The sequence below is a fragment of the Vipera ursinii genome, assembly GCF_947247035.1.
Source record: "Vipera ursinii genome assembly, chromosome: 6".
Classification (NCBI taxonomy): domain Eukaryota; kingdom Metazoa; phylum Chordata; class Lepidosauria; order Squamata; family Viperidae; genus Vipera; species Vipera ursinii.
Genome location: NC_139515.1, coordinates 89,602,280 through 89,625,109, shown reverse-complemented (window position 1 = coordinate 89,625,109; position 22,830 = coordinate 89,602,280). Strand labels below are relative to the sequence as shown.

Here is a 22,830-nt window from a genome sequence, read left to right as displayed (position 1 = left end):
TGGTTTGATCCCCCAGCTGAGCTCTGCTTTAATGACAGAATAACAGAGTTGGAAGAGGAGGTCTTCTAGCCCGACCCCCTGCTCAGGAAGGAGACCCTGTGCCATTTCGGACCAATGGCCGTCCAGTCTCTTCTTAAAAACTCCCAGTGTTGGAGCATTCACCGCTTCTAGAGGCAGGTGGTTCCACTGGTTAGTTGTTCTAACTGTCAGGAAGTTTCTCCTTAGTTCCAGGTTGCTTCTCTCCTTGGTTAGTTTCCATACATTGCTTCTTGTCCTGCCTTCAGGTGCTTTGGAGAATAAGTTGACCCCCCCTCCTCTTTGTGGCAGCCCCTCAAATACTGAAATAACGCTCTCATGTTCCCCCTTTTCTCTAGACGAGACCCAAATCCTGCCACCGTTCTTCGTATGTTTTAGCCTCCGGCTCTTTAATCATCTCTGTTGCTCTTCTCTGCTGTCTTTCTAGAATCTCAATATCTTCTTTATAACATGGTTACCAAAACTGGATGCCGTAATCCACGTGTGGTCTCACCAAGGCCTTACCAAGTAGTATTAACCCTCCAGGTGATCTTTATCCCATCCCTCTGTCCCTGCAGCTTAGGACTGCCTCGGCCTTCCTGGCGACTGAAGCCGGCTGCCGGCTCCTCTCTCAGTCACCGGCCGCGAGGTCCCGGATCGGCTGGGGGGCTGCGACAGGAGGACACAGGCCTTCCCAAAGGGTGGGTGGGCGGGAGCAGCCCCTGCCTTTCCTTCATCTTGGTCTCCAAGCCTGGGCAGGATCCCCTGCACCCCTGGGGGGTCTCCCCTGGCACACACCCCCCCCCGAGAGAGGAGGAAGCAGAGGGTCCCTCTTCCAGAGCCCGCCATGGCCCTACCTGAAACGCCGTCTGGCTGTTGTAGTTCCGGATCTCTTTGCTGGCTCCCCGGAAGAGGAGAACCCGGGCACAGCTCTCCTGGCAGAGGAAAGGAGGGCAGCGTCAACTCTCCTGGCTGGGCAGAGGTGGGCATCTCTGGCCTAGTCAAGCCAAAGGGGGTGCTGGAGGGGGACAACGGGGCTGGCTTCCCTTCTTTGGAGCCCCCACGGCTGGACCCTCCCCGTGCATTGCCGGGAAAAGGAGCAAGGCTCAGGGCCCCAGTAGGACGGGCAGGGTCTCTGCAGGGCCAGCTCCTCCCAGGCCTCTTGCCTCCCCCCCAGCCCAGGGGAGGGTGTGGGCCTCCTGGTCCAAACTCCTGGATTCGGACAAGGGAGCCAAGCCAGGCTAGCCCTGAGCTCCGTCCGGTTACCCCTTGCAAGAGGACCCTGCAGTTCCCTCCGTCCCCTGCCAGCTCTGGAGACACAGAAGGCACTGCAGGAACTGGGGTGTGTGTGTGAATTTGATCCCCCTGTCCACACTAGACCCCCCCCTTCACAAAGCCCACTTGCCTCGGAGCAATGTTGAAAAGTAAATGGAACTTTTTTATACAGCCTTGGTGGAGCAGTGGGCTAATGCCTCCTTAAGTAACCCCAGCTGCCTGCCATTAGTGCAGGTTCGAGTCCCACCAGGCTCAAGGTGGACTCAGCCTTCCATCCTTCCCAGGTAGGTAAAATGAGGACCCAGATTGTTGGGGGCAATTAAGCTGACTTTGTAATAATGCCGCTTGGGGTGTGTGTGTGAAAGCCCTAATAAGCAGGCATATACATAGAATGAAGGCTACTGCTAAGCTTGTAAGCCGCCCTGAGTCTTCGGAGAAGGGCGGGATATAAATGGAATTAAAATAAAAAATAAATAAATAAAAAACTTAGCATTAATGTTCAGGAAGAAGAAGAGGGAAAGAAAAAGGGAAGGACGGAGGGATGCCAGAGGAGGGGGGGGGCAGTAGCGTGTGTGTGTCGGTGTGTCTGTGGGGGGGGGGGGCTCACCTGGTTGTAGAGGGCGCAGACGTGCAGGGCAGTGTTTCCCGAGGCGTTCTGGGCCGTCATGTCAGCCCCATAGAAGAGGAGGTGCTCCAGGTGCTGAACGTGTCCGTAGCGGCAGGCCTGCTCGGGAGGGAGGCAGGACTCGCATTCAGAGCCCACTTCAAGGCCCGTCACCCTCTGTGCTACAGCTCCCACTCCGAAGACCACGGATTTCGAATCCCATGGTGCCCACCCTCCCCCGGGGCTGCCTTCCCAAAGCCTCTGATCCCTCTCTGGCCCCGTTCTGAATTATTTCTCATTTTGCTGATTTATTCAATTTGGATGCCGCCCATCTCGCTAACCAGGCAGCCCTGGACAAGCGCCGGCCAGCAACTCCAGGAGACGGGCAGTCCTCGCCTTACAACCACAGCGGAGCTCAACATTTCTGTTGCCAAGTGAGTTTCGCCCCCATTTTATTATGGCCTTTCCTGCCACAGTTTTTAAGTAAATCACTGAAGTTCTTAAGTGTGTCACTCAGTTGTTAAGTGAATCTGGCCTCCTCTGCACCTTTGCTTGTTGGAAGGTTACAAAAGGGGGGGGATCACACACCCCCGGGACACTGCAACCGTCGTAAGTATGAATCAGTTGCTAAGTGTCTGAATTTGGATCACGTGACCGTGAGGAGGCGGCAACGGTCGTAAGTGTGAAAAAGTCATACGTCGCTTTTCTCAATGCCCTTGTGAACGGTCACTGAACGAGGACTGCCTGTAAGTTGAGTTCTACAGGTAGAATTTGGAGGTAGGAGAACGGGGGTGGGGGGAACCGAATGCCAAAATTGCTTTAAAGCCTCACTCCAGGTGCAGCCAACGGAGGTTTGCTGCAGGGTCTCTGCCCACAATGGACAGAGCGACAGGATCTCCCAGTTGCCCCCTTTCTCTGCCAGGGTGAGGATTCAGCCCCAGGGTCCCCCTCTCTCAGAGAGGCACATCTGCCCCACAGCAAAGGGGCTGGCGGTGCTTCCCTCCAGCCGAGCCCCCGCACCCACTGCCAGTGCCCGCGGGCCCTGCCCCACCGCTCACCTGGTGGATCTCCTGCCAGCCGTTCTCATCGATGCAGCCCACCTTGGCGTAGTCATGCAGGAGCAGCTCGCAGCAGTAGGGGTCCCCTCCCACCATGACGCTGTGGTACAGAGGGGTGAGACCCCGGCTGTCCTTGTAGTCCGTGGAGGCACCCAGGTCTAGCAGCGTCTGCACAAAGACAGGCACGGGCGGGGATGGGGGGGCATCAGGAAGGGCCTGGCATCTTGGCCCAGCAGGATGGGCGGCCCGAGGCCGCGAAGGAGGCGCCTGTATTATGTGGCAGGTGGCACACGTGGTCTGCCCTCCGAAGGTGGGTCTGCTGCCCCGGGCGGCCAGAGTGGACCAGACCTTAAAGGGAAACGTCTCACTCCGTGCCCAACACACATTGGCCTCAAACTCAGACAAATGCATGCTTTGCTTTGCTTTATTTATTAAATGAATTTAAGAATGTATTCTCATTACGTCACGAAAGTTATATTAAGAATATGTTATGAATGTTAATCATTTATTCTTCAATAAATACTTTATCATAATTAAATGTGTGTGTATGTGTTTGTATTTAATTATTTATTTATTACACCAGTTTATTAAATTAACTTGCCACCCATCTTGGATCGAAACCTTTTTGCCCACAGCCTCACCCTTTGTGCCCACACAGTGCGCCACCAAGCGGGGCCGGCTGAAAAGATGCAAGAGCTGCTGTCTGAAACCGGGGCCAAGGCCGTGCCCTTCAAGGAGGGTCTGGCAGGGACCCTGGGACGGCTGTCCAGGCCGAGCGGAGCAACCGGAGCACCCTCGGTGGCCCCCAACTCGGCCCGAGAGAGACTCACCCTCAGGGCAGTGTGGTTCCGACATCGGACGGCCTTGTGCAGGGCCGTCATCCCTTCCCGCGTTCGGAAGTCCAAGTGGGCACCGCCGTTCCTCAGGGCTTTGATCATCTCGGCACAGAACTCCAGCTGGGCAATCATGGTCAGCGGGCATTCTGGGAGGGGGAGGAGAGACAGCTCTGGGCAGCCGGTCTTTGGAGGGTCTCTTCAGCCTGTCACTATTTTCCCCCCCCTCGGGTCCCCCTGGGCCGGTCTGCGGTTAGTCAACCGCCTCCCTTGCGCTGATCCCCCCACTGGACCCCCAGGCCGACCGGCAGAGCCGGGCCTCGCGAGAAGACCCGGCTAAGGTTGGGCCCAGCCTCATGTCCTATAAATAAAGGAGGCAGTTCAATTCAGTTCAGTTTACAGCCAGCAGCCGGGATTGGATGCCGGATATAAAAAGGGCTCCACGCGAATGTGGGGAAGGACACACCGTCGTCTCACATACGAAACCCTTCAACGCACACGGAGGAAGGCCTCATGCTGGCAGGACCAAAGGCTGCTGACATGGCCCGATACTGGGCGGATGCCATTTCGTTTTAATCCTGTTTGTTTACACACTTTTAAAGGTGCTATATTTCCGATGCCCTTTCCGATGCCTGTTTTAGTGGCTCGGTGCTGAATGCGACGCGTCTGCAAGCGCTTCTGGCACAAATAAAGACATAAAGCAGGGCGGAGGGCAAGGGCTGGCTAGGGGGTGACCGGGGAGGAAGAAGGTTGCAAATGGAGAGAACCACGTGTGTGTGTGTGTGTGTGTGTGTGTGTGTGTTTGTAGCTGCTGCCCTACAGACAAAACTTCCCAGACTTTATCCTTACTCAGTGGTGGGTGAGAAGCCAGCATCCCTGGGTGGGTTCACACAACATGCTGGACTAAACTCCTTAACTCCATTTACACTTGCCTGACCCGTTGCAGAAACAAAAGTGTGTGCAACATCCCAAGTGCTCTAAACCAAGCAAAAGACCGAACTATAAATCTCCTAGACCAGGAGTAGGCAACCTTGGCTCTTTTATGACTCGTGGACTTCAACTCCCAGAATTCCTGAGTCAACATGGGGGAACTGTGGCCCCCTCATGACTCCTGGACTTCAACTCCCAGAATTCCTCAGCCAGCATGGCTCAGCATGGAAACCTCTCCCTTTCCCCTCAGCAAGGCTGGCTCAGGAATTCTGGGAGTTGAAGTCCACAAGTCCTAAAAGAGCCAAGGTTGCCTAGCCCTGTCCTAGACCAGACTCTAGAAGACGTAATTTCAAAACAGGTTAAAGCCAGAGGAGGATCCCTGCTTGGCCTGAAGTTCCCCTTAAGCCAGGGTTTCTCAACCACGGCAACTTGAATACAGGTGGACTTCAACTCCCAGAATTCCCCAGCTAGCTGTGGTAACCTGGCGCCCATCCAAATCTCACCTCCCGTGTCCGGGTCATGAAAGTTGGGGTCCAGTCCTTTCTCCAGCAACCTGCTGACTTTCTCCACATTCAGGGTCTGCACATACTCCATGAATTTCTTCAGATTTGCCTGCAGCCACAAAACCCAGAGAGAAAGCAGGCCGGTTAGAAGCTCGCCCCGGCCGCCAGGCTGCAGGCGGTGGTCCAGAGGCCCCTTCCTCCAACCAGGGAGCCGTTTCGCTCCCTGCAAGCAGAAGGAGAGCTGAGGGTTGCTTGTGCCAATCCCCCCCTTCTCACCGACCTCGCATCCCTTTGCTCTGGCATCGGGGAGTGTTCCAACGCGCAAAACCCGCACCCCAGCCCCGCTGGTCCATCTCTTCTTCTGCCTCCCATCAGATTTGGGCCTCCAGCTGACCGGTCAAGAACAGCGGCCCTTCTCTGGGCCTGCATCTTGAACAGAACTCAAAATCCATCCCCCAGCCCCGGGCCTGGAACAACTTCTGGAGGCAGGCAGTTCCACTGGTTAATTGTTCTGACTGCCAGGAAGTTTCTCCTTAGTTCCAGGTTGCTTCTCTCCTTGGTGAGTTTCCATCCGTTGCTTCTTGTCCTGCCTTCAGGGGCTTTGGGGAATAGCTTGGCTCCCTCTTCTTTGGGGCAGCCCCTCAGCACTGCTATCGTGTCACCTTTATTCCTTCTCTTCGTTAAACCAGACACACCCAATCCCAGCAACCCTTCATGTGTTTTAGCCTCCAGCCCCCCCCCCCCCGATCCTCCTTGCTCTTCTCTGCTCTTTTCAGAGTCTCCACATCTTTTTTTCACATTGTGGTGACCAAAGCTGGGTGCAGCATTCCCAGCCTGGCCTTAGTAAGGCCTTATAAAGTGGTGTTAACACTTTGCGTGATCTCAACTTTAGGAAGGGCGGACGTCGACTCCCAGACTACCCCAGCCAGCGTGCCCCCTAAACCAAGATCTTTGCTGCGTGTGACATTAGACCTCAGCCTTGGATGACCAGCAAAGAATGCGACGGATTGTTACCGCAAGAGCGGCTGGGCCAAACCCACAACTTGGAACAGCCAAACCAAGAAGGCTGCTGTGCAAAAGCCCCCCCCTTCTACAACCGGCAGCTCCAGATGTGCTGGAACAGAGTCGTGCATTCCATTCTCCTGAAGCCGCCCGCCAGCGCCTAGGCAACAGCCGGGAAGGATTCTGGGGTCTTGCAGAGGCTGCGAGGCCAGTGGCCTCTCCTCTCCTGGCTTCCCTCTGGGCTGCAGCTCGCTGGACAAACTTTCCTACTGCATTTAGCTCTGGCCCCTTTAACCTTAGCACAGACGTGCACCGGCGCCCCACAAACACCACCCTGTTTTGCAAAACCTTTCCACCAGGACCGATTCCGTGTCCTCGTATGACCTGAAACCCGTCACTAATCTGGGGTAGGACAAGGTCACCGAGAGGCCGCTGGCCCAGTCCACACCGCCTCCACTTGGGACCCAGGTGATGGGCGAGAGCTGCAGGCGCCTCAGGCTTCCTCTGAAGATCCAGGCCCTGCTTCCCACCTGGGCCAGCCGCTTCCCCAGCCTTGTGGACTGTCTTCTCTCTCTCTCTCCCCCCCCTCCCTCCTTCCCTCCCTCTCATCTATACATTCATTAACGGTGCTCTGGAGACGCTTATTTTCAGATCAAGTCAGGATCCACCCAGCCTGGTTTCCCTTTGGATCCCATGCAAATCAGGACCGCACCAGGCTCTGTGAGGGCATCTGAGCCGTGGGGCACCTTCAGCTCCGGCACTTCTGCCATGCTTGCATCGCTGGTGGGCAGCTCAGCTGCCCCACTTTGGTGCCTCCCCTCCGCTTCACCGGCAGGAGACGGGCCTTCGCAGGAGCAAACGGAAGGATGAAAGAGACGCCGGAGACAGGAAGACGTTCAAGGGAGAGGCAGCCTGATGCTGGCGGGGGTGGGTGGGAGACGAAGGAATCCCTGGCTCAGAGGCAGAAGGACTGGCGAGAGGGAGGCAGTGAGACCCCCGTCTTCTCTAGCTGCATCCTGGGTCTCTCCCTAGCCGGGGAAGGGGCTCTTTCCAGAGAACCATCGTCCACCGCTCGAGCACCTCCCAATGCCCTCCCCTTCGTCTTCTGCTGCTCAACAGGTGCAGCCCAGGCCAGGGGCCTCCCTCCACTCCAGGTGGCTCCCGAGAGCTGTCCGAGGTCCTGAAAAGCCCATCAGCCCCCCCCCCCATGCCAGCCCATTAAGCAAAGTGCTTTGGCTTCCGCTCAACCGGGGCCCAGCCACTGATGGGGGGGGGAGTTCCTTTTGGCCCACCTCTCCCTTTTCAAAAGCGGATAAAAATAGAGCAGCGCATCTCTTTCAATTAACTGACCTTTTACAATTACAGAAATGAAACGCGGGCACGTGCCAAGCCACAGAGGCCGACAGAGCCAACGCGGAGCGGCTCACTGGTCCTTGGCTGACATGAGATGGAGGGGGGGGGCGGAATGAGCAAACAAGGCATCCCTAGCTGGAATCCCCGCTGGGGAAGGAGGCTGTTCCTGATCTCCTTCCCCTAGGTTAGGGTCAGGCTCGGGGCCCCCCACAGACAGTGCCCACCTGGCCAGCCAGATGAAAACCTGACCTTCTGGAGAGGGCCACCCTGGGCACCCAAAGACATCACCTGTGGGCAGGTGGACACCACCCCCCAGGCACAGAGGAAGTCCTTGTGCAACGGGACTCCGGAGCTCCCGCAGAGGGTCTAGACCCTGTGACGCTTTCCGATCCGAGCGAGGGGAAGGCTGCCTCCCACGCTGGACCCAGCCACGAGCGCCCTTTCCCCAGAGAAGCAGGGCAGCAGGGCCAAGTCCCCACCCTCCCGATCGAAAGCCAGGGAGAGGCTCAAGACTGGGCCTCCAGGCTGGAAAGGCCGCGGGTGTGTCAGCTGCAGAGGTGGGGATGGTGCTCCAGATGTGAGAGGGCAGGAGACCGTCTCTGTGGCTCTCCCACGAGTGGAGCGCCCAGGTCCAACTGTCCAGCTCCTGCTGACTCTCGTCCCCTCTGGGTTTCTCTCCGGACCTTGGAGAAAGAAGAACGAGCAGGGGAGCTGCCCTGGGGGGGGGACGGGGGGCAGGAAAGGGGGCTCTGCTATTGCGACTCTCCTGGGCTGCTGCCCACAGGCCAGCAAAGGCCGGGGAGAGGCTGGCCCCCACCTTTATTCCCCTTGCTGGCCTGCTCAGGGGAGATTTTTCCCTAAGCCTGCGTGGAATCCACCGAGGAGCCTGTCACATTTCTCCCGGTTGGATGGGGACCCTGATATTTTGGGAAACGTGAAGACTGAGAGGGTGACGGAATGAGAGACCCCGAGCAGAGCCCACCCACCCCCTACTCTTTGCCAGGTGCCCAGGAGATCCGGCTCTTCTTGCAGGGAAGTAAAGATGAAGCACAGAGGACTGATGGACAGGCTGCCAGTTTGCAAAATCCCCACGGCTCCGAGAACATCCACACCCCGCGAAGGCTTCACAAAGGCTAGACGTTGTTTTTAGCGGAAGGAACGTCGGTTATTCTTAGCGTTGGATTCAGGCCGCACAACGTCCCCTTCTGCTCGCCTCCTGTCCGCTGTGCACTTTGCTACTTTGGGGACCGGCTGAAAAGGCAGCCTCCATAGAAACAGCTCTCGCCATCACTTCCTTCTACACACTGCAGGCAGCAGGTTGCCAAGGAATTCAACCTCCGCCTCATGTTGCAATTGGCTGCACACTTGAATTCTACAACAGGGCTACAAGTATGATCAAACACAGAGAAAACAAGGCAGAGGCAGCAGCTAGTCCCAGTCCTCAGTCTTCCTATCTCACCTCTTGGCACATCTGAGGGAGGGAGGGAAGGAAGGAGGGAAGGAAGGAAGGAAGGAAGGAAGGAAGGAAGGAAGGAAGGAAGGAAGGAAGGAAGGAAGGAAGGAAAAAAGAAATAAAGGAAGTGGAGAGAGAGGGAAGGGAGGAAAAAGGAGGAAAGGAAAGAAAGAAAGAAAGAAAGAAAGAAAGAAAGGAAGGAAGGAAGGAAGGAAGGAAGGAAGGAGGGAAGGAAGGAAGGAAATGGGAAGGGGGAACAGGGAAGGAAGGAAGGAAGGAAGGAAGGAAGGAAGGAAGGAAGGAAGGAAGGAAGGAAGGAAGGAAGGTTGATGCAATGTAGCCCAGATTCCCAGAAGGGAGGGAGTGTATTCTAGTGGAATAAGAGTAAGTAAAAATCTCAGTTCAGACCGTTACTGTGAGCAAAGTGGGTGAAGACAGCCCCTTCCTAACAGTTCCAGAATGCAGGCTTCAGTTTGGCAAGATTCTGCCTTTAGGTGTGGAACAATAAAGGCGTCTGCTTGGCAGAATCACTACCTGCGTTGGGATATCCCAGCCGGCCACTTGGAGACCAGATTCTTTCTTTCTTCCCAGCAATAAACCCTGGGCACCACAGATACATTTAATTAATGCTGGATCCCACTTTTGTACGAGAGCCCCACAGTGTTAATGTGAGAATATCAGATTGCATGAATTGGACCGGAGGGCCCCAAGCAAATGGCCGAAGATCAGGCTGACCCGCAGGTATTTTGTTTTCATACCTGACCAGAAGGAGGCAAGTGTCCCTGTCTCTAGCAAGGGAAAAAGGAGAACCCAGGAAACTACAGGTAGTCCTCAGGTTACGACCACAATTAATGGTTTGGCCAATCACCACAAGGGCTGAGCACCCAAGAGTCAGCTTGTTTGGGAGACGGGCAAGATTGAAACTGAGTGAATGAATGAATGAATGAATCTGTGTGCATGAGCCAGACAGCCATGCTGGTGAAGAAGGTGTGGTATATATGCGTGTGTGTTTGTGTGTGTGTGTGTGTGGGGGGGCTACAACTGAGCCCTTGGCTGCCTCATTGACAACACACAGCCCTGCCACCCACTGACCTCTAAGTGCCACAAAGGACGCCCAGCCATCTTCTGCTCGAACGGGAAGGAGCGGAGAAGCTCGCTTTTGGAAAGAAAGGAATGGAGGGCAGAGTGAAGGGAAGAAGAGAGGGGCCGGGAAGGGACGGGGGGGGGCTGAGGTCTCCCTCCCCTTCACACAACAGCCACCGAAAGGAATTAACGACTGCCAGCTGCCACTCGCTGGCTGGCTGGCTCGCTCCATGCCAGCCCAAATGAGGCCTTGGAAGGAAGCTGCCCTACCTGCCGGGTGCCAAGGAGGCCTGGAGTCCCCGGGCCGAGGGGGAGCTCGGGAGAGGCCCATCTTGGCGAGGGGGGTCGATAGCCAGCAAGGGGGGGTGTATGGATGTCCTGAGGCACAAAGGCTGCCCAGGCCCAGGCGAGGAGGGCGGGCAAAGGGTCCCTGGCTTGCAGGGGTCAGTCTCCTTATCCCCTGCTCATCACAGCAGGGGCCTTGCTGGCTGGGAACTAGGGGCACTGTAGTCCCGCCCGTCTCCAGGGGCCCATTTCTGCTGAACGCCCTTGGATCCAAGGCCTCAGAAAGACGGGCAGGTTGTGCATCCTGCAGCAAACTGGCTCCTCGGTCTGGCTTCACGCAACGGGCCCAGCCGGCAACCTCAGCCCCTCTTTTGTCTGCACAAAGTATCTGGCACCCAAAGCAGGAAGCGCCACTGTGTGCGACGTTCGTGTGCGTCCCGCCAAGACGACATCTGGACTCCCGCCACGGGCAGAGATGCACGCTTCTGCAAACCACCAACGAAGGGCAATCACAGGCAGTCCTCATTCCACGACTGCTCGTTTAGTGACCGCCCGCTGTTACTACAGCGATGAAAAAGCATCTCTGCGAGCAGGCTTCGCAAAGCAACGGAAAAGTGACAGAACCCCAGCTGCAGGTTCGCTCAGCGACCACGTTGCTCAGTAACAAAGTTGTGGTGGCCAACTAGGGACAACCCACAATACAGGCTGCCAAGTGCAGCCCTTTCTCCCAGAGGGGGCCCTAACCCTTGGACCCCCAGGCAGCCTGGAAATTACAGCTGTGCTCCTCATCTGGGGAGCAGGAGCCCCTCACGAGAGCCGGACCGGGGCAGGGGGGGCGAAGGCGCCAGGCTAGAAGGGAGGGCAATTGGATAGAAATGCGAGTTTTAGGCCTGCCTCGTCAGAAGGCCGGTTGGATGAGCCTGGGCCAGCCCTGGGAAGAAGGCAGTGGGGAACCCCGCCTGGGACTGGGCCAAAAGAGCTGCGGGGGACTCAGGAATGATTTGAAGGCAGATGTGTGCCCCCCCCGTCTCTCTCTCTCTCTCTCTCACACACACACACACACACAGACACACACCCCTTTAGCAGGAGGAGTGGTATGGAAATACATGGAGGACTGCAGGGTGAGGAGGGCAAAAAGGCCAGGGTGGCACTCAGCCTCCTCCCCCCCCCCAGCATGGGCACACTGAGTGCCCCCAAGTCCCTTCCCCCACCTGGGCTCCTTTTGAGGGCTGAGCAGAAATGCCTCCCCCCCCCACTCGGCCTTTGCAGCAGCCGCTCAGCCCTCCCCCCCAGCCCTGCCCCACGGTGCTTGCAGCAGCTGGGACTGCTCAGCCCTGCCTGGGCTCTCTGCAGCCAGAGGGCAAGGGGGCCCGGGCAAAGCACAACCCTAGCTCCCCCCCCGTGCCCCCCCCACGAAAGGAAGAGTAGGGAGGGAGCAGGGTCAGGGGAGGAAGGGTCTACCTTGCTTCTGGTGCCGGACCACTCCCTCCACAGCCGGAGCTGCTCTCTTCCCAGGCAGGCCCCCATCTGCACGCTCCCGCCAACTCCCTCTCCGCCCAGGCTTCAGAAAGGGCGTGCGTCTCACAACTCGGACAGATGCACACACACACACACTCACACGCATTGACACATTCCATAACTTGATCCTGTCCAAGCAAAACAGCAGGGGACAGATCCCACCGGAGCCAACTTGGCCAGCCAGCCTCCTCCTCCTCCTCCTCCTCCTCCTCCACTTCCTCTTCTGGTGGGGGGGGGACAGCGGGGGACAAGGAGATCTTCCCCCACCCCCCTCCCCTCCCCTCCCCGCCTCTCACTTCCCCCTCCGACCAGCTGTCTGCAGCACCCCTTTATCTGCATTCTGCCTGCCCCCCTTGGCTCAGGAGGGATTTGGGTGGAGTGGGGGTGCTCCTGGGACCCCAAGTCAGCAGGATCAGTGGGGGATCGGCGGCAATCAATCAATCAATCAATCAATCAATCAATCAGAATAGAGCTGGAAAGGGACCTTGGAGGTCTTCTAGTCCAACCCCCTGCTCAGGAAGGAGACCCTATGCCATTCCAGACAAGCGGCTGTCCAGCCTCTTCTTAAAAACCTCCAGTGACGGAGCGCCCACAACGTCTGGTGGCCAGCGGTTCCCCTGGTTAATTGTCCTCCCTGTCAGGAAGTTTCTCCTTAATTCCAGGTTGCTTCTCTCCTTGATGAGTTTCCATCCTTCTCTCCTTGATGAGTTTCCATCCTGCCTTCTGGGGCTTTGGGGAATAAGTTGACCCCCTCCTCTTTGGGGCAGCCCCTCAAATACTGGAATGCTGCTATCATGCCCCCCCCAGTCCTCCTTCTCTCTAGACCAGGGGTGTCAAACTCAATTTCATTGAGGGCCGCATCAGCATTGTGGTTGCCCTCAGGGGGCCGGGTGGGTATGGCCAGGGTGGGCGTGGCCTAGTGGGTGGGCGTGGCTAGAGTGCGTATGGCCTACTGGGTGGGCGTGGCCAGCTCTACATCGTTCGCATCAAGGGTGCCTGTGGGGGCCTGGGCAGGAGTGGGACAGATCTGAGGGTCTCTGGCAGAAGGAGGGTCTCTGGGCCAGGGCCAAGGCAGCGGGGACCGTTCCCTCACTGTTTCCAGGATGGCTTCGCGGGCCACATGAAACCACTTCGCGGGCCGGATGTGGCCCCCGGGCCTTGTGTTTGACATGTCTGCTCTAGACTGACCACACCTGGTTCCTGCAGCCATTCTTCTTCCTCTGTTTTCGTCTCAGGCCTCTGATCCTCTGAGCTGCTCTTCTCTGCACTCTTTCCAAAGTCTCTCTGGGCAAGGGGCTCCCTCGGCCACAGAGGGGCGGGGTGGGTGTCTGGTATGCTTTTGCCACTTGGGGGGGGGATCCCTTTGTATCAGGAGCTCCTGCTGCCCCACTTCTGCCCCACTCGAGACCCCAAAGAAGCCAGCAGCAAGGTGGGACTCCTCATGTACGCAAGGCAAGAAGCAGCAACGGGGCTGCCGAGCCGATATTATCCTTGGATGGCCTTATTTTCTTTTATTTCCCACTTTCAACAGGAATTCAGGGTAGCACATCTGAGCCGCCCAACAAACCCGGGTGGGGAGGGTCTTGCAGGGGATGACTTGCCTAGGTCTGCGCAGGGCTAGATAAGGGCTCAAAAAAGGGGGGCCCTGCCGAGCGCTCTAGGCACCCCGGTGCCCTGACCCCTTGCCAAAGACTTAATGGAAGCACCCCATTTCTACCCGCTGGGCATACGGTAGTTGATTAACTGATTTGTCTTACAACCGTATCAAAGGATGAAGGTAGAATTCAAAGCCTCATCCCTGGATAAAATAGGTAAAGTTCTGTTGGAGACAGAAATTCATTGTATGGGTCATCTTGAGTTTAGCCCGCAAATATTTCTGTACATAGAAACCTGAGACCAAAATGCAATCCGATTTTTTTTTTAAAAAAAATGCTTGTGAGAATTTGAAACACACATACACCCTCCCCCCTGTGCAACATCTTTGTGGAAAGCCAACCCAGAATTGTACACAAATCGATAGGAAAGTCCCTTTAATAAGCTCCTTTAATAAAAACAGTTTAATCAGCTCCCCAGCACCGTCCTAGTTAGCGTATCTGGACCAACGTTCTTGCAAAACCTGCCTTGTGTGACTGCTAAATGGGGCATCTCTGGGACATGTCTGAGGGTGTATATTTCTTTCCTGATAATTTCTGCAACTTTAACTCAGTGCAAAAGTATCGTGTCCTTGGAAAGGAGCCTCTGGGGGCAAAATGGGCGTTGGAGTAAATAAGCCATCCCTGAAGGCGTCTCCTGGCAGCGGTGGGGGGTTACGGGGTGGGGAAGGGGGCAGGGTTTGGGCAGCAGCAGAACCTGGGCTCCTGGGAGAAGGGAAGGGCTGGAGCCCAAGGATCCTGCTGCCTGACCTCTTTCTCCAAACGGCTGGACGTTCCCACCCAAAGACATGCTTGGCCCGGGGGCAGTTTAGCCTTGCTTAACCCTTGTCGGTGGGTTGTTGCAGGAAGGAAAAATGAAGGTGTGGGGCAGGATGAAGCAGCCCATGAAGGTCTTTCCTCGGACAGATGACCGGTGCTGCAAGGGGGCCTGGCCTGGCCGAGTCGGCGGGACCTTCCTCTGACCGGATGGAGGAGCGTTTTTGTGACTGGTGCCAGCAAAGGGAAATATAAAAGTCTGACAGGCCGGGTGGCATCAGCCTGATGGGGTGTTGCCCCCCTGGATCTTCCAAGGGGGCATTTTGAAAAGGGACTGCCAACTTCCCCCTGCTGGGCTGGAGGCTCCATCTGGTCCGCCCAGCCCACCAGGGAGATCATTGCCCCACCCCGGCTTGGCACCTGCCACCTTGGCACCTCTGCGCAGCAGCAATCACCACTTCCAGCTAGGGTGGAAAGTTCCCCCGGCTCCCCGTCCTGCCTCAGGAAGGAGGGCGACGGGGTGACAGCCACAACCACAACTCCGGCCTTGGAGACCAGATAGAGCCGAGTGGGCGGAGCTGCTTCGGCCTAAGAGGGAAGACGGACCCCTTCCGCTCGGCTTTACTGAGACAAACTGCTCGCACCGCAGCTGGCAGGACAATTGATCGGTGGAACTGCTTGCCACCAGACGTTGTGGGTGCTCCAACACCGGAAAAGATTGGGCAGCCATTTCTCTGGAATGGTATGGGGTTCCCTGCTTGAGCAGGGGGGTGGGCTAGAAGACCTCCAAGGCCCCTTTGAACCCTGTTATTCTGTGTTCTGTGCTGTAACACGAGGTCTATGCGGGCAAGGTGGGGCCAGGCAGAAGTGCAGAAGACCTGGGTGTCCCTCGAGTCTTACCTGCCCCCGGATTTCACCTCCCTTTTGCCCCTGGAAACGGGGCTCCCTTCAGTGGGTCTGGCTGCCTCAAGGGAGAGAAGACCGGGAACCCCGGAGAAGCCCCATCGTGCCCAGCCCAGCCCACCGGCCTCAGAAGGTGGGGCGAAGCTCAGGGCTTGCAGCCGCCTCTGTGGAGTTTGACCTGCGCCCCCCCCACCCCCCAGGGCCACGGCTTACCTTCGTGTGCAGCTTGGCAAACTGCTTGTCATCCAGCAGTGGCTGGGAATAGACACGCCTCTTGTATCGGAACTGGAGTGGGAGGCAAAGAGAGGAAGGAGCGTCACGTCCATTGACTGGAGCCCGTGACTCCGGCGGAGCTCTCTGGCCCCGAGGCGCCCACCCTGGAAGAGCCACAGCTGGGCTGTTTCACGGTCTGTAGCTCCTTTGACAGGCTGCTCTTCTGAGCGTCCAGAGATTTGGGCTGCTGGTCAGTGGAAAGTCTGCTGACCCGCGGGTTCAATCCATCCCACCCTCCCCGGACTGCTGCAAAGGTGGCCTGCAGCTCTCCACCAGGCTGCTGGCTCCCCCGCCAAGTGCCAGCAGGTCCCAAGGCCAAGGGAAGGCCAGGCCAGACCAGCAGCTGCTGGCTTAAAGCTTCTGCGGCTGGCGAAACACAGCGAATCCAAAGGCTGCTCTTTAAGGACACCCCACTCCAAGCGTTGGTTGGCAACTAGGGTGGGTGGGCAACTAGGGCCCCTTTAGGACCCATGAACTTCAACTCCCAGAATTCCCGAGCCAAGGAGAACCTTTGTAGCTCGGGGTTGAACTGTGGGGTCCCTGGTGCTCTCCGAGCTGGGTGGTTTCCTTGCAGACGTTTCATGACCCAACTAGGGAACGACCTCATCAGTGTTAGCGAACACTAGCCCTGATGACGCGACCTAGTTGTGCTAATGATATGTCTACAAAACATGCTGCCAACGCTGACTTTATTGCGGTTTGCTTTGTGTTGGGAGAATAAACCTCGTCACTCGTTCCTTAGCCGTGTTTGTGTTTCATCGTTGAGGACGCCTGTGACATAAGAGAGTACCAAGGACCCCATAACCCCCCTCCTCTTCTCCCCTCCTCCGCCTCCTCCCCTTCTAGCACTGATGATGTCACCGCCCAGCTCAGACACCTTAGTCCCACCTTTGCTTGAAGAACCTCTGACCTTGCCCTGCATGTCAGGATGAACCGGGGTTCCCCTTGGCTTCCCAGCAACGGACCCCCTCAGATCCCCCCTCCCTACTGGCAAAGCCCCCTTTTCAGCATCCCCCGAAACCACCGGGGCATTGCTGGTGCCCGGGAGTCACTGCCTGCTGGGTCCTGGGGCAGGCGGGGGCGGGCAGAAGTTGCAAAGTGGGGAGCGCCCCCCCTCCCCAAACCAGGCCGAGGCCTGCCAGCCACTACCTCCAGGTAAGGGACGGGGGTCTCCGGGTTCAGGGGGTACTCCCGCAGCAGCCGCTCTTCGTCCAGGAACTTCCCCGCCCGGCCGTTGAAGGCCGGCTGGAAGAGGCCATAATTCAGGACATCCTTCAGGCTGTGGTTCAGGGTGCAAAGGATGCGCTGCTTGGAGGTCCAGATGGGGACATCGGGGTTCAGGCGCAGACACTTCTGTGGAGCGGGGGAGGCAAAGGGGGGAGAGCGTCAGACGCTGTCCAGGCGGGGGGGGCGCAGGAGCGAGGCGCCCAGAGCCCCGGGGGGCTGTTTGGACCCCGTACAATACATTGACTCAGCGGACGGCGTGGTGTCCCTGGATTTCCAACTCCCATTAACATTTCACCGGCATTCAAGAAACCACAATAACATGCGAAGCTTAAAAAGATCTACGTTCAGGCACAGGCAGTCCTTGACTTACAACGGTTCCTTTAGAGACCATTCAAAGTTACAACATCACTGAAAAAGGGACCAGTGATGGTTTTTCCACACTTACAGCCACTGCGGCGTGCTTCAGACGCTGGACCACTGACCCACATTTACGATGGTCGCCGTGTCCCTGGGGTGACGTGATCCCCTTTTGCGACCTTCTGACGAGCAAAGTCAAGGGGGGGAACCAGTGTCACTTAACAACCATGCTTCTCACTTAACAACGGCAGTGATTCACTTAACAACCGGGACAAAAAAAGTCTCAGAATGGGGCAAAACTCACTTAGCAAATGTCTCGCTTAGCAACGGAAATTCTGGACTCCGTTGTGGCCGTGAGGAATATCTGTATCAAGGGCGAGGCCATCTAACCACCGAAGCATCGTTTATAGGAAAGAAAAGTCGGATCCTGCCCTCAGCTGGCAGCCGGTCACAACGTGATCTGCAACCTCATATGTAGATTTTTAGGTTATACCTATACTGTCCAGGCCCCCCCTGTGAAGGAGAGAAGGGCCCCAAAAATGTGAAAAATAAATAAAATGGTGGTTGCAGCATCGTTGCCGTATCTCCACTTGCAACCGTCCCAACAGGCAAAAGTCAATGGGGGAAGCTGGATTCACTTAATGGCTGTGTGATTCGCTTAACAACCATGGCAAAAAAGTCTCAAAATCGGGCACAACTGACTTAACGACCGCCTTGCTTATCAACGGAAATTCAGGTCCCGATTGTCGTAAAGCGAAGACTATCCATTCGGCGCACAAACATCGGAGAGTTTATCAAAGACTACAAGAAGTGGCTTTTGCTGCCTGTCTCAGAGGGGTGCGTAGGTGTGTCGTTATTTTCCGGGGTGGGTGGGGCTGGGGGTGCTCTTCCAGGAACCAGGCAGCTCATTTGGGGATCAGAAATGCGCAGATCAGAAAGGCCTAAATTGACAGCCGGAGCTTCCCTGGAGCCAGAGGGACTTGTCAACCGCCATCCAGACCTTGGCACCAAGCCCTCTGGATTGCTGCAATGGGCTTTGTATGGGGCTGCCCCTGGAGTATGTCCTGACGTTTCCTGACAGCCAGAACAATCAATTAATGGATCGGCTTCCCTGCAGCAATTGTGGGTGTTCCAACACTGGAGGTTTTTTAAGAAGAGACTGGACAATGTGGGAACTTTAAGACTTGTGGACTTCAATTCCCAGAATTCCCCAGCCAGAATTCTGGGAGTTGAAGTCCACAGGTCTTAAAGTTTCCAAGGTTGGCAGCCCTGCTTTAATTCATCCGACGGAAAGTTCTCCTAGCCAAACCATACTAGAATTTCTGCAGGAAATAATGAGGATTTCAGGAAGTTGGTTTGTTCTTGAGAAGTTCTACTTTCCTATGGCTGGCTGGGGAATTCTGGGACTTGAAGTCCACAGGTCTTAGGTTGGACACTCCTGGTATTATAGGGTCTCCTGCTTGAGCAGGGGGTTGGGCTAGAGGACCTCCGAGGCCCCTTCCAACTCTCTTTATTCTGTTCCCTTATTCTGGCTCAAGGATCCTGTGGGATCTCCCATCTTGTGGAGGATTTGCTCTGGCTGGCGATTGCTAATGGGATGCAATTCCATGTGTTGGCACTGACCTTTAAATTCCCCCCCCCCAAAAAAAATGAAGACCCCCGTCTTCTTTACCCCTTTCCTGAGAAATTGTTCCTCTCCCTGTGCCAGGCAAGGACTGAAAAAGGGGCCTTCTTTCTGATATTTATGCCTAGGAAGAAAATTATGGCTCTCCTGAAGCTTGGTTGCTGCTTTATCAAAGAAACGGAGAGAAGAGAGAGAGAGAGAGAGAGAGACAGAGAGAGGCAGAGAAAGACAGAGAGAGATGAAAAGAGAGAGAGATGAGAGAGACAGAGAGATGAGAAAGAGAGAGCGAGCGAGAGACAGATTGAGAGAGAGAGAGAGAGACAGAGAAAGAGAGAGAGAGAGAGAGATTGAAAGCTGGGAACCGCAAGAGAGAGCACGCAAACTCTGAATTCAAGATGAAAATGAATAATGCAGAGGCTTGCGAGCTGAGGACACCCACTGCCTCTATAAAAGAAGAGGAAATGGAGGGGGGGAGGGGTTGACATGGAAAAAAATGTGGGGAAACACCCTAAAACAATCTGCCACCCTTCTTGATCAGCCGTGCCATTTTTATACCCTACTTTTCACCAGTATCTGGAAGTCCAACTATCAATATTCCAAATGTGGTCTTACCAAGGCATAAAAAAGGGATTATACCACTTTATAATGTCTTGATAAGGCCACACTTGGAATATTGCACCCTGTTTTGTTAGCCTCAATATGAAAAAGACGCTGGTACACTGGAAAGTATGCAGAGAAGAGCAACAAAGATGATTGGGGGACTGGAGGCTCAAACATATAGGGAACAGTTGCTGGAATTGGGTATGTGTAGTTCAACGAAGAGAAGGGTGAGGGGTGACATGAAAGCAGTGCTCCAATCTCTCAGGGGCTGCCCCAAAGAAGAGGCAGTCAAGCTATTCTCCAAAGCGCCCGAAGGCAGGACAAGAAGCAACGGATGGAAACTCATCAAGGAGAGAAGCAACCTGGAACTAAGGAGAAACTTCCCGATAGTGAGGACAATTAATCAGTGGAACGACTCTTGCCTCCAGGTGTTGTGGGATGTGTGTGTGTGCAGGGGGCAGAGCCCTGATCCCACATATGACCAAGGTGTCCAGCTCTGGCGATGAATTTTTAAACAGGTTCATATCCAAGCAAGCAGAGGGCCACCCCTTTTGCCAATGAGCTCCCCTGAATATATATTCTGCATAAAAGTTGAATAAGTAAGGGGAGAGGATGCAGCCTGACCTCGTTCATAAACATACCTCAACGTACCTAAACATGTCAGACCTATTCGGGTTACTCTGCATTGTCCGGTAAAAAATATTTTACTTCTCACCCAGCTCTACTTGGTGCCATCTGGGCAGGAAGGTGAGACGTAAATTGAAATGGTCATCAGAAGAGCGTGGGCTGAGGGCGCCAGCTGCACCCACCCCGGTGTAAAAAAGCCTGTTGACCGAAGGCCGGTTTGCAGCGGAGGCTGCCGGCCCCTGAGTAAACACAGCTCGGGACTGTGTGAGGCTGGCGTGCTGCTGGGAGCGAGCCCACATCCCGACATTTTGATACATGTTCTGACATTTCACTGAATGGGCACCGAGAGATTCTCAGGAGCCTCTGTGCTGGCAATCCAGTGAAAATCAAGTGGAATAACTATGAAAAATAGGGGCACTGTTTGTCAGAAGACCAGCTCTCAAGCAGCACTCGGACTGATTATTTTAGCTTTACATCTTTGTTCTGTACCAGCCTGCTACCAGCCCTGCAGAAAAGGCAGGGACAACCCCTTTTACAAGAAGGCAAGAGGCTGGAACTAAGCCTACCAAATTTATGGACACAAAAGCAAACAAGACACGAACCATGAAACAGGAGCTATTCAAGCGGTTGCCTTCAGCAAACCAGCCCTCCCACACATTCCCCTTTTATACAGTTCAGGGTGTGGCTTCTCTCTGCCTCCTTCCAAGGTGCCCCATTGCCTTCCTCTGTTTACTCCTGCTTGACTGCCTCCTGCGTCGGGCATCCTTGAACAGGGCCAGCTGTGGGTCATCTTCATCCACGCTGTCAGGCTCACACAGCTGGGTCTGCGTCGTAACCAGATGGGAGGGGCCTGGCTGAGGGCTGTGTGGAGCCTCAATACTATCCTCAGCAAGCTCTCCAACACCCCCCTCCTTCTCCTCTGAATCGTCCGACCCAACTGCCGAACCCACAGGCTGACCCTGAATCACAACAATCTTGCCCTTAGCTCTAAAATGAGCACAACATTATGGCAGAATCAGCAGGGACCTTGGAGGCCTTCTAGTCCAACCCCCTGCTCAAGCAGGAGATCCCAGGCCAGGGGGTCCCCAAGCCCCGGTCCGTGGACCGGTACTGGGCCACGGCATGCCAGCAAGTGGTCCGCACAAACAAGCAAAGCCCCATCCACGGGATGCAGGCAGCACACAAAACCACACTGTCTCCGGTCTGCAGAAAAACCTCTCTCCACGGAACCAGCGGTCCCTGGTGGTGCCCCAGAGGTTGGGGGCCTCTGGCCTACACCATTCCAGACAGGTAGCTGTCCAGCCTCATCTTAAAAGCCTCCTCATCGTGAAAAGGTCTCAGTTATTGTTGCACTACCGAGTACTGGAGACACCAAGCTGGTCTACAAGGAAGACCAAATGAAGAAGACACGAGACACGGGAAGACAAGGTATTACGTGGCCAATACATTAAAAAAATAGCAAGGAAAGCAGACCTGGCAATGGCTAAGAGGAGAAAAGCTGAAGAAACACGAAGACAGCAACGGGCAGCGCGTGCTGCCTCTGCAAAGAAGCTGAAGGGAACAGGGGACCACCCGGTAAGCTGCTGCAAGAAGATCGCCCGGACTGACTACAAGCAGCGGCGTGACAAAGTTGCTAAGAAAGACAAAAATTTTTAGATAGTGGATGTAGCAGTACCTGAAGAGAGAAGAACAGAGGGAAGATAACAAAATACAGAGCCCTAAAAATAGAACAATTCTGGCAAAAGAAAGCAAAGTTAGTAGCAGGACCCCAAAAACACTGGAACGCCATTTGAACGCCATTCGGCATTGACAAAAGCACCACCAGTCAATTGCAAAAGGCAGTTTTACTCCGAGCGGCTTACATCCTGCCACGACACCAGTGGCCTCATAAAACACCCCAACCTGCCTATCCCAGGTCCTTAGGAAGGACCCAACAGGTGGGCGAAAATCCAAATCCAGTCCAAGCATCTGGCTGGCTGGCTAACTAATCCTAATCCTACTTTATGAGATCTGGAAGGCCATCCTCAGATCTGAAAGGAAGGGTTTTCACTGCTAGAATTTGCAGCCCTGAAGGCTCCGCCCCTTGCCACCCCCTTTCCCCAGACTGGACTGCCTACCTGGGGCTCCTGACCCCTGAAGGCCAAAGCGGGGATCCCCCCATGTCTCGTGAAGGTCTGCTGATAATGCCTATACAAATGAATGAAGGGAAGGAGGAGGAGGAGAAAGAAGTAGAGGAGGAGGATGTTCTGTACCAGCCTACTACCGGCCCTGCAGAAAAGGCAGGGACAACCCCTTTACAAAACGGCAAGAGGCTGGAACTAAGCCTGCCAAATTTATTGACATAAAACAGAGCAAAACAAAACATGAACCATGAAACAGGAGCTATTCAAACGGTTGCCTTCAGCAAACCAGCCCTCCCACACATTCCCCTTTTAAACAGTTCAAGGTGTGGCTTCTCTCTGCCTCCTTCCGAGGTGCCCCATTGCCTTCCTCTGTTTACTCCTGATTGACTGCCTCCTGCGTCGGGCGTCCTTGAACAGGGCCAGCTGTGGGTCATCTTCATCCACGCTGTCAGGCTCACACAGCTGGGTCTGCGTCATAACCAGATGGGAGGGGCCTGGCTGAGGGCTCTGCGGAGCCTCAAGGCTATCCTCACCAAGCTCTCCAACACCCTCCTCCTCCTCCTCTGAATTGTCCGACCCAACTGCCGAACCCACAGGCTGACCCTGAATCACAACAGGGGAGAAGGAGGAGGAAGTAGAGGAGGAGAAGAGGAGGAGGAAGGGAGGAGGAGGAGAAGGGCAGAGGAGGAGGAGGAGGAAGGCCGGAGGAAAAGGACCCGGGCTCTGTAGAAAAAGAGCCTTTGCTAAAAGCAGAACAAGAACAACTTCTGCCTGTT

At 55.5% G+C, this 22,830-nt stretch overlaps 1 protein-coding gene across 1 annotated transcript in view; it reads right to left on the bottom strand.

The window, feature by feature from the left end:
• The window catches only part of SHANK3 (SH3 and multiple ankyrin repeat domains 3), a gene marked incomplete at both ends in the record, with an annotated part of 484,200 nt that overhangs the window by 121,214 nt on the left and 340,156 nt on the right, over positions 1–22,830 (bottom strand). Inside the window, 7 exons of the mRNA XM_083365407.1 lie at positions 873–950; positions 1,898–2,014; positions 2,953–3,120; positions 3,783–3,934; positions 5,219–5,327; positions 15,437–15,508; positions 16,646–16,849. Coding sequence (XP_083221533.1) covers positions 873–950; positions 1,898–2,014; positions 2,953–3,120; positions 3,783–3,934; positions 5,219–5,327; positions 15,437–15,508; positions 16,646–16,849 — 900 coding nt within the window. The remainder of the gene's footprint in view (positions 1–872; positions 951–1,897; positions 2,015–2,952; positions 3,121–3,782; positions 3,935–5,218; positions 5,328–15,436; positions 15,509–16,645; positions 16,850–22,830) is intronic.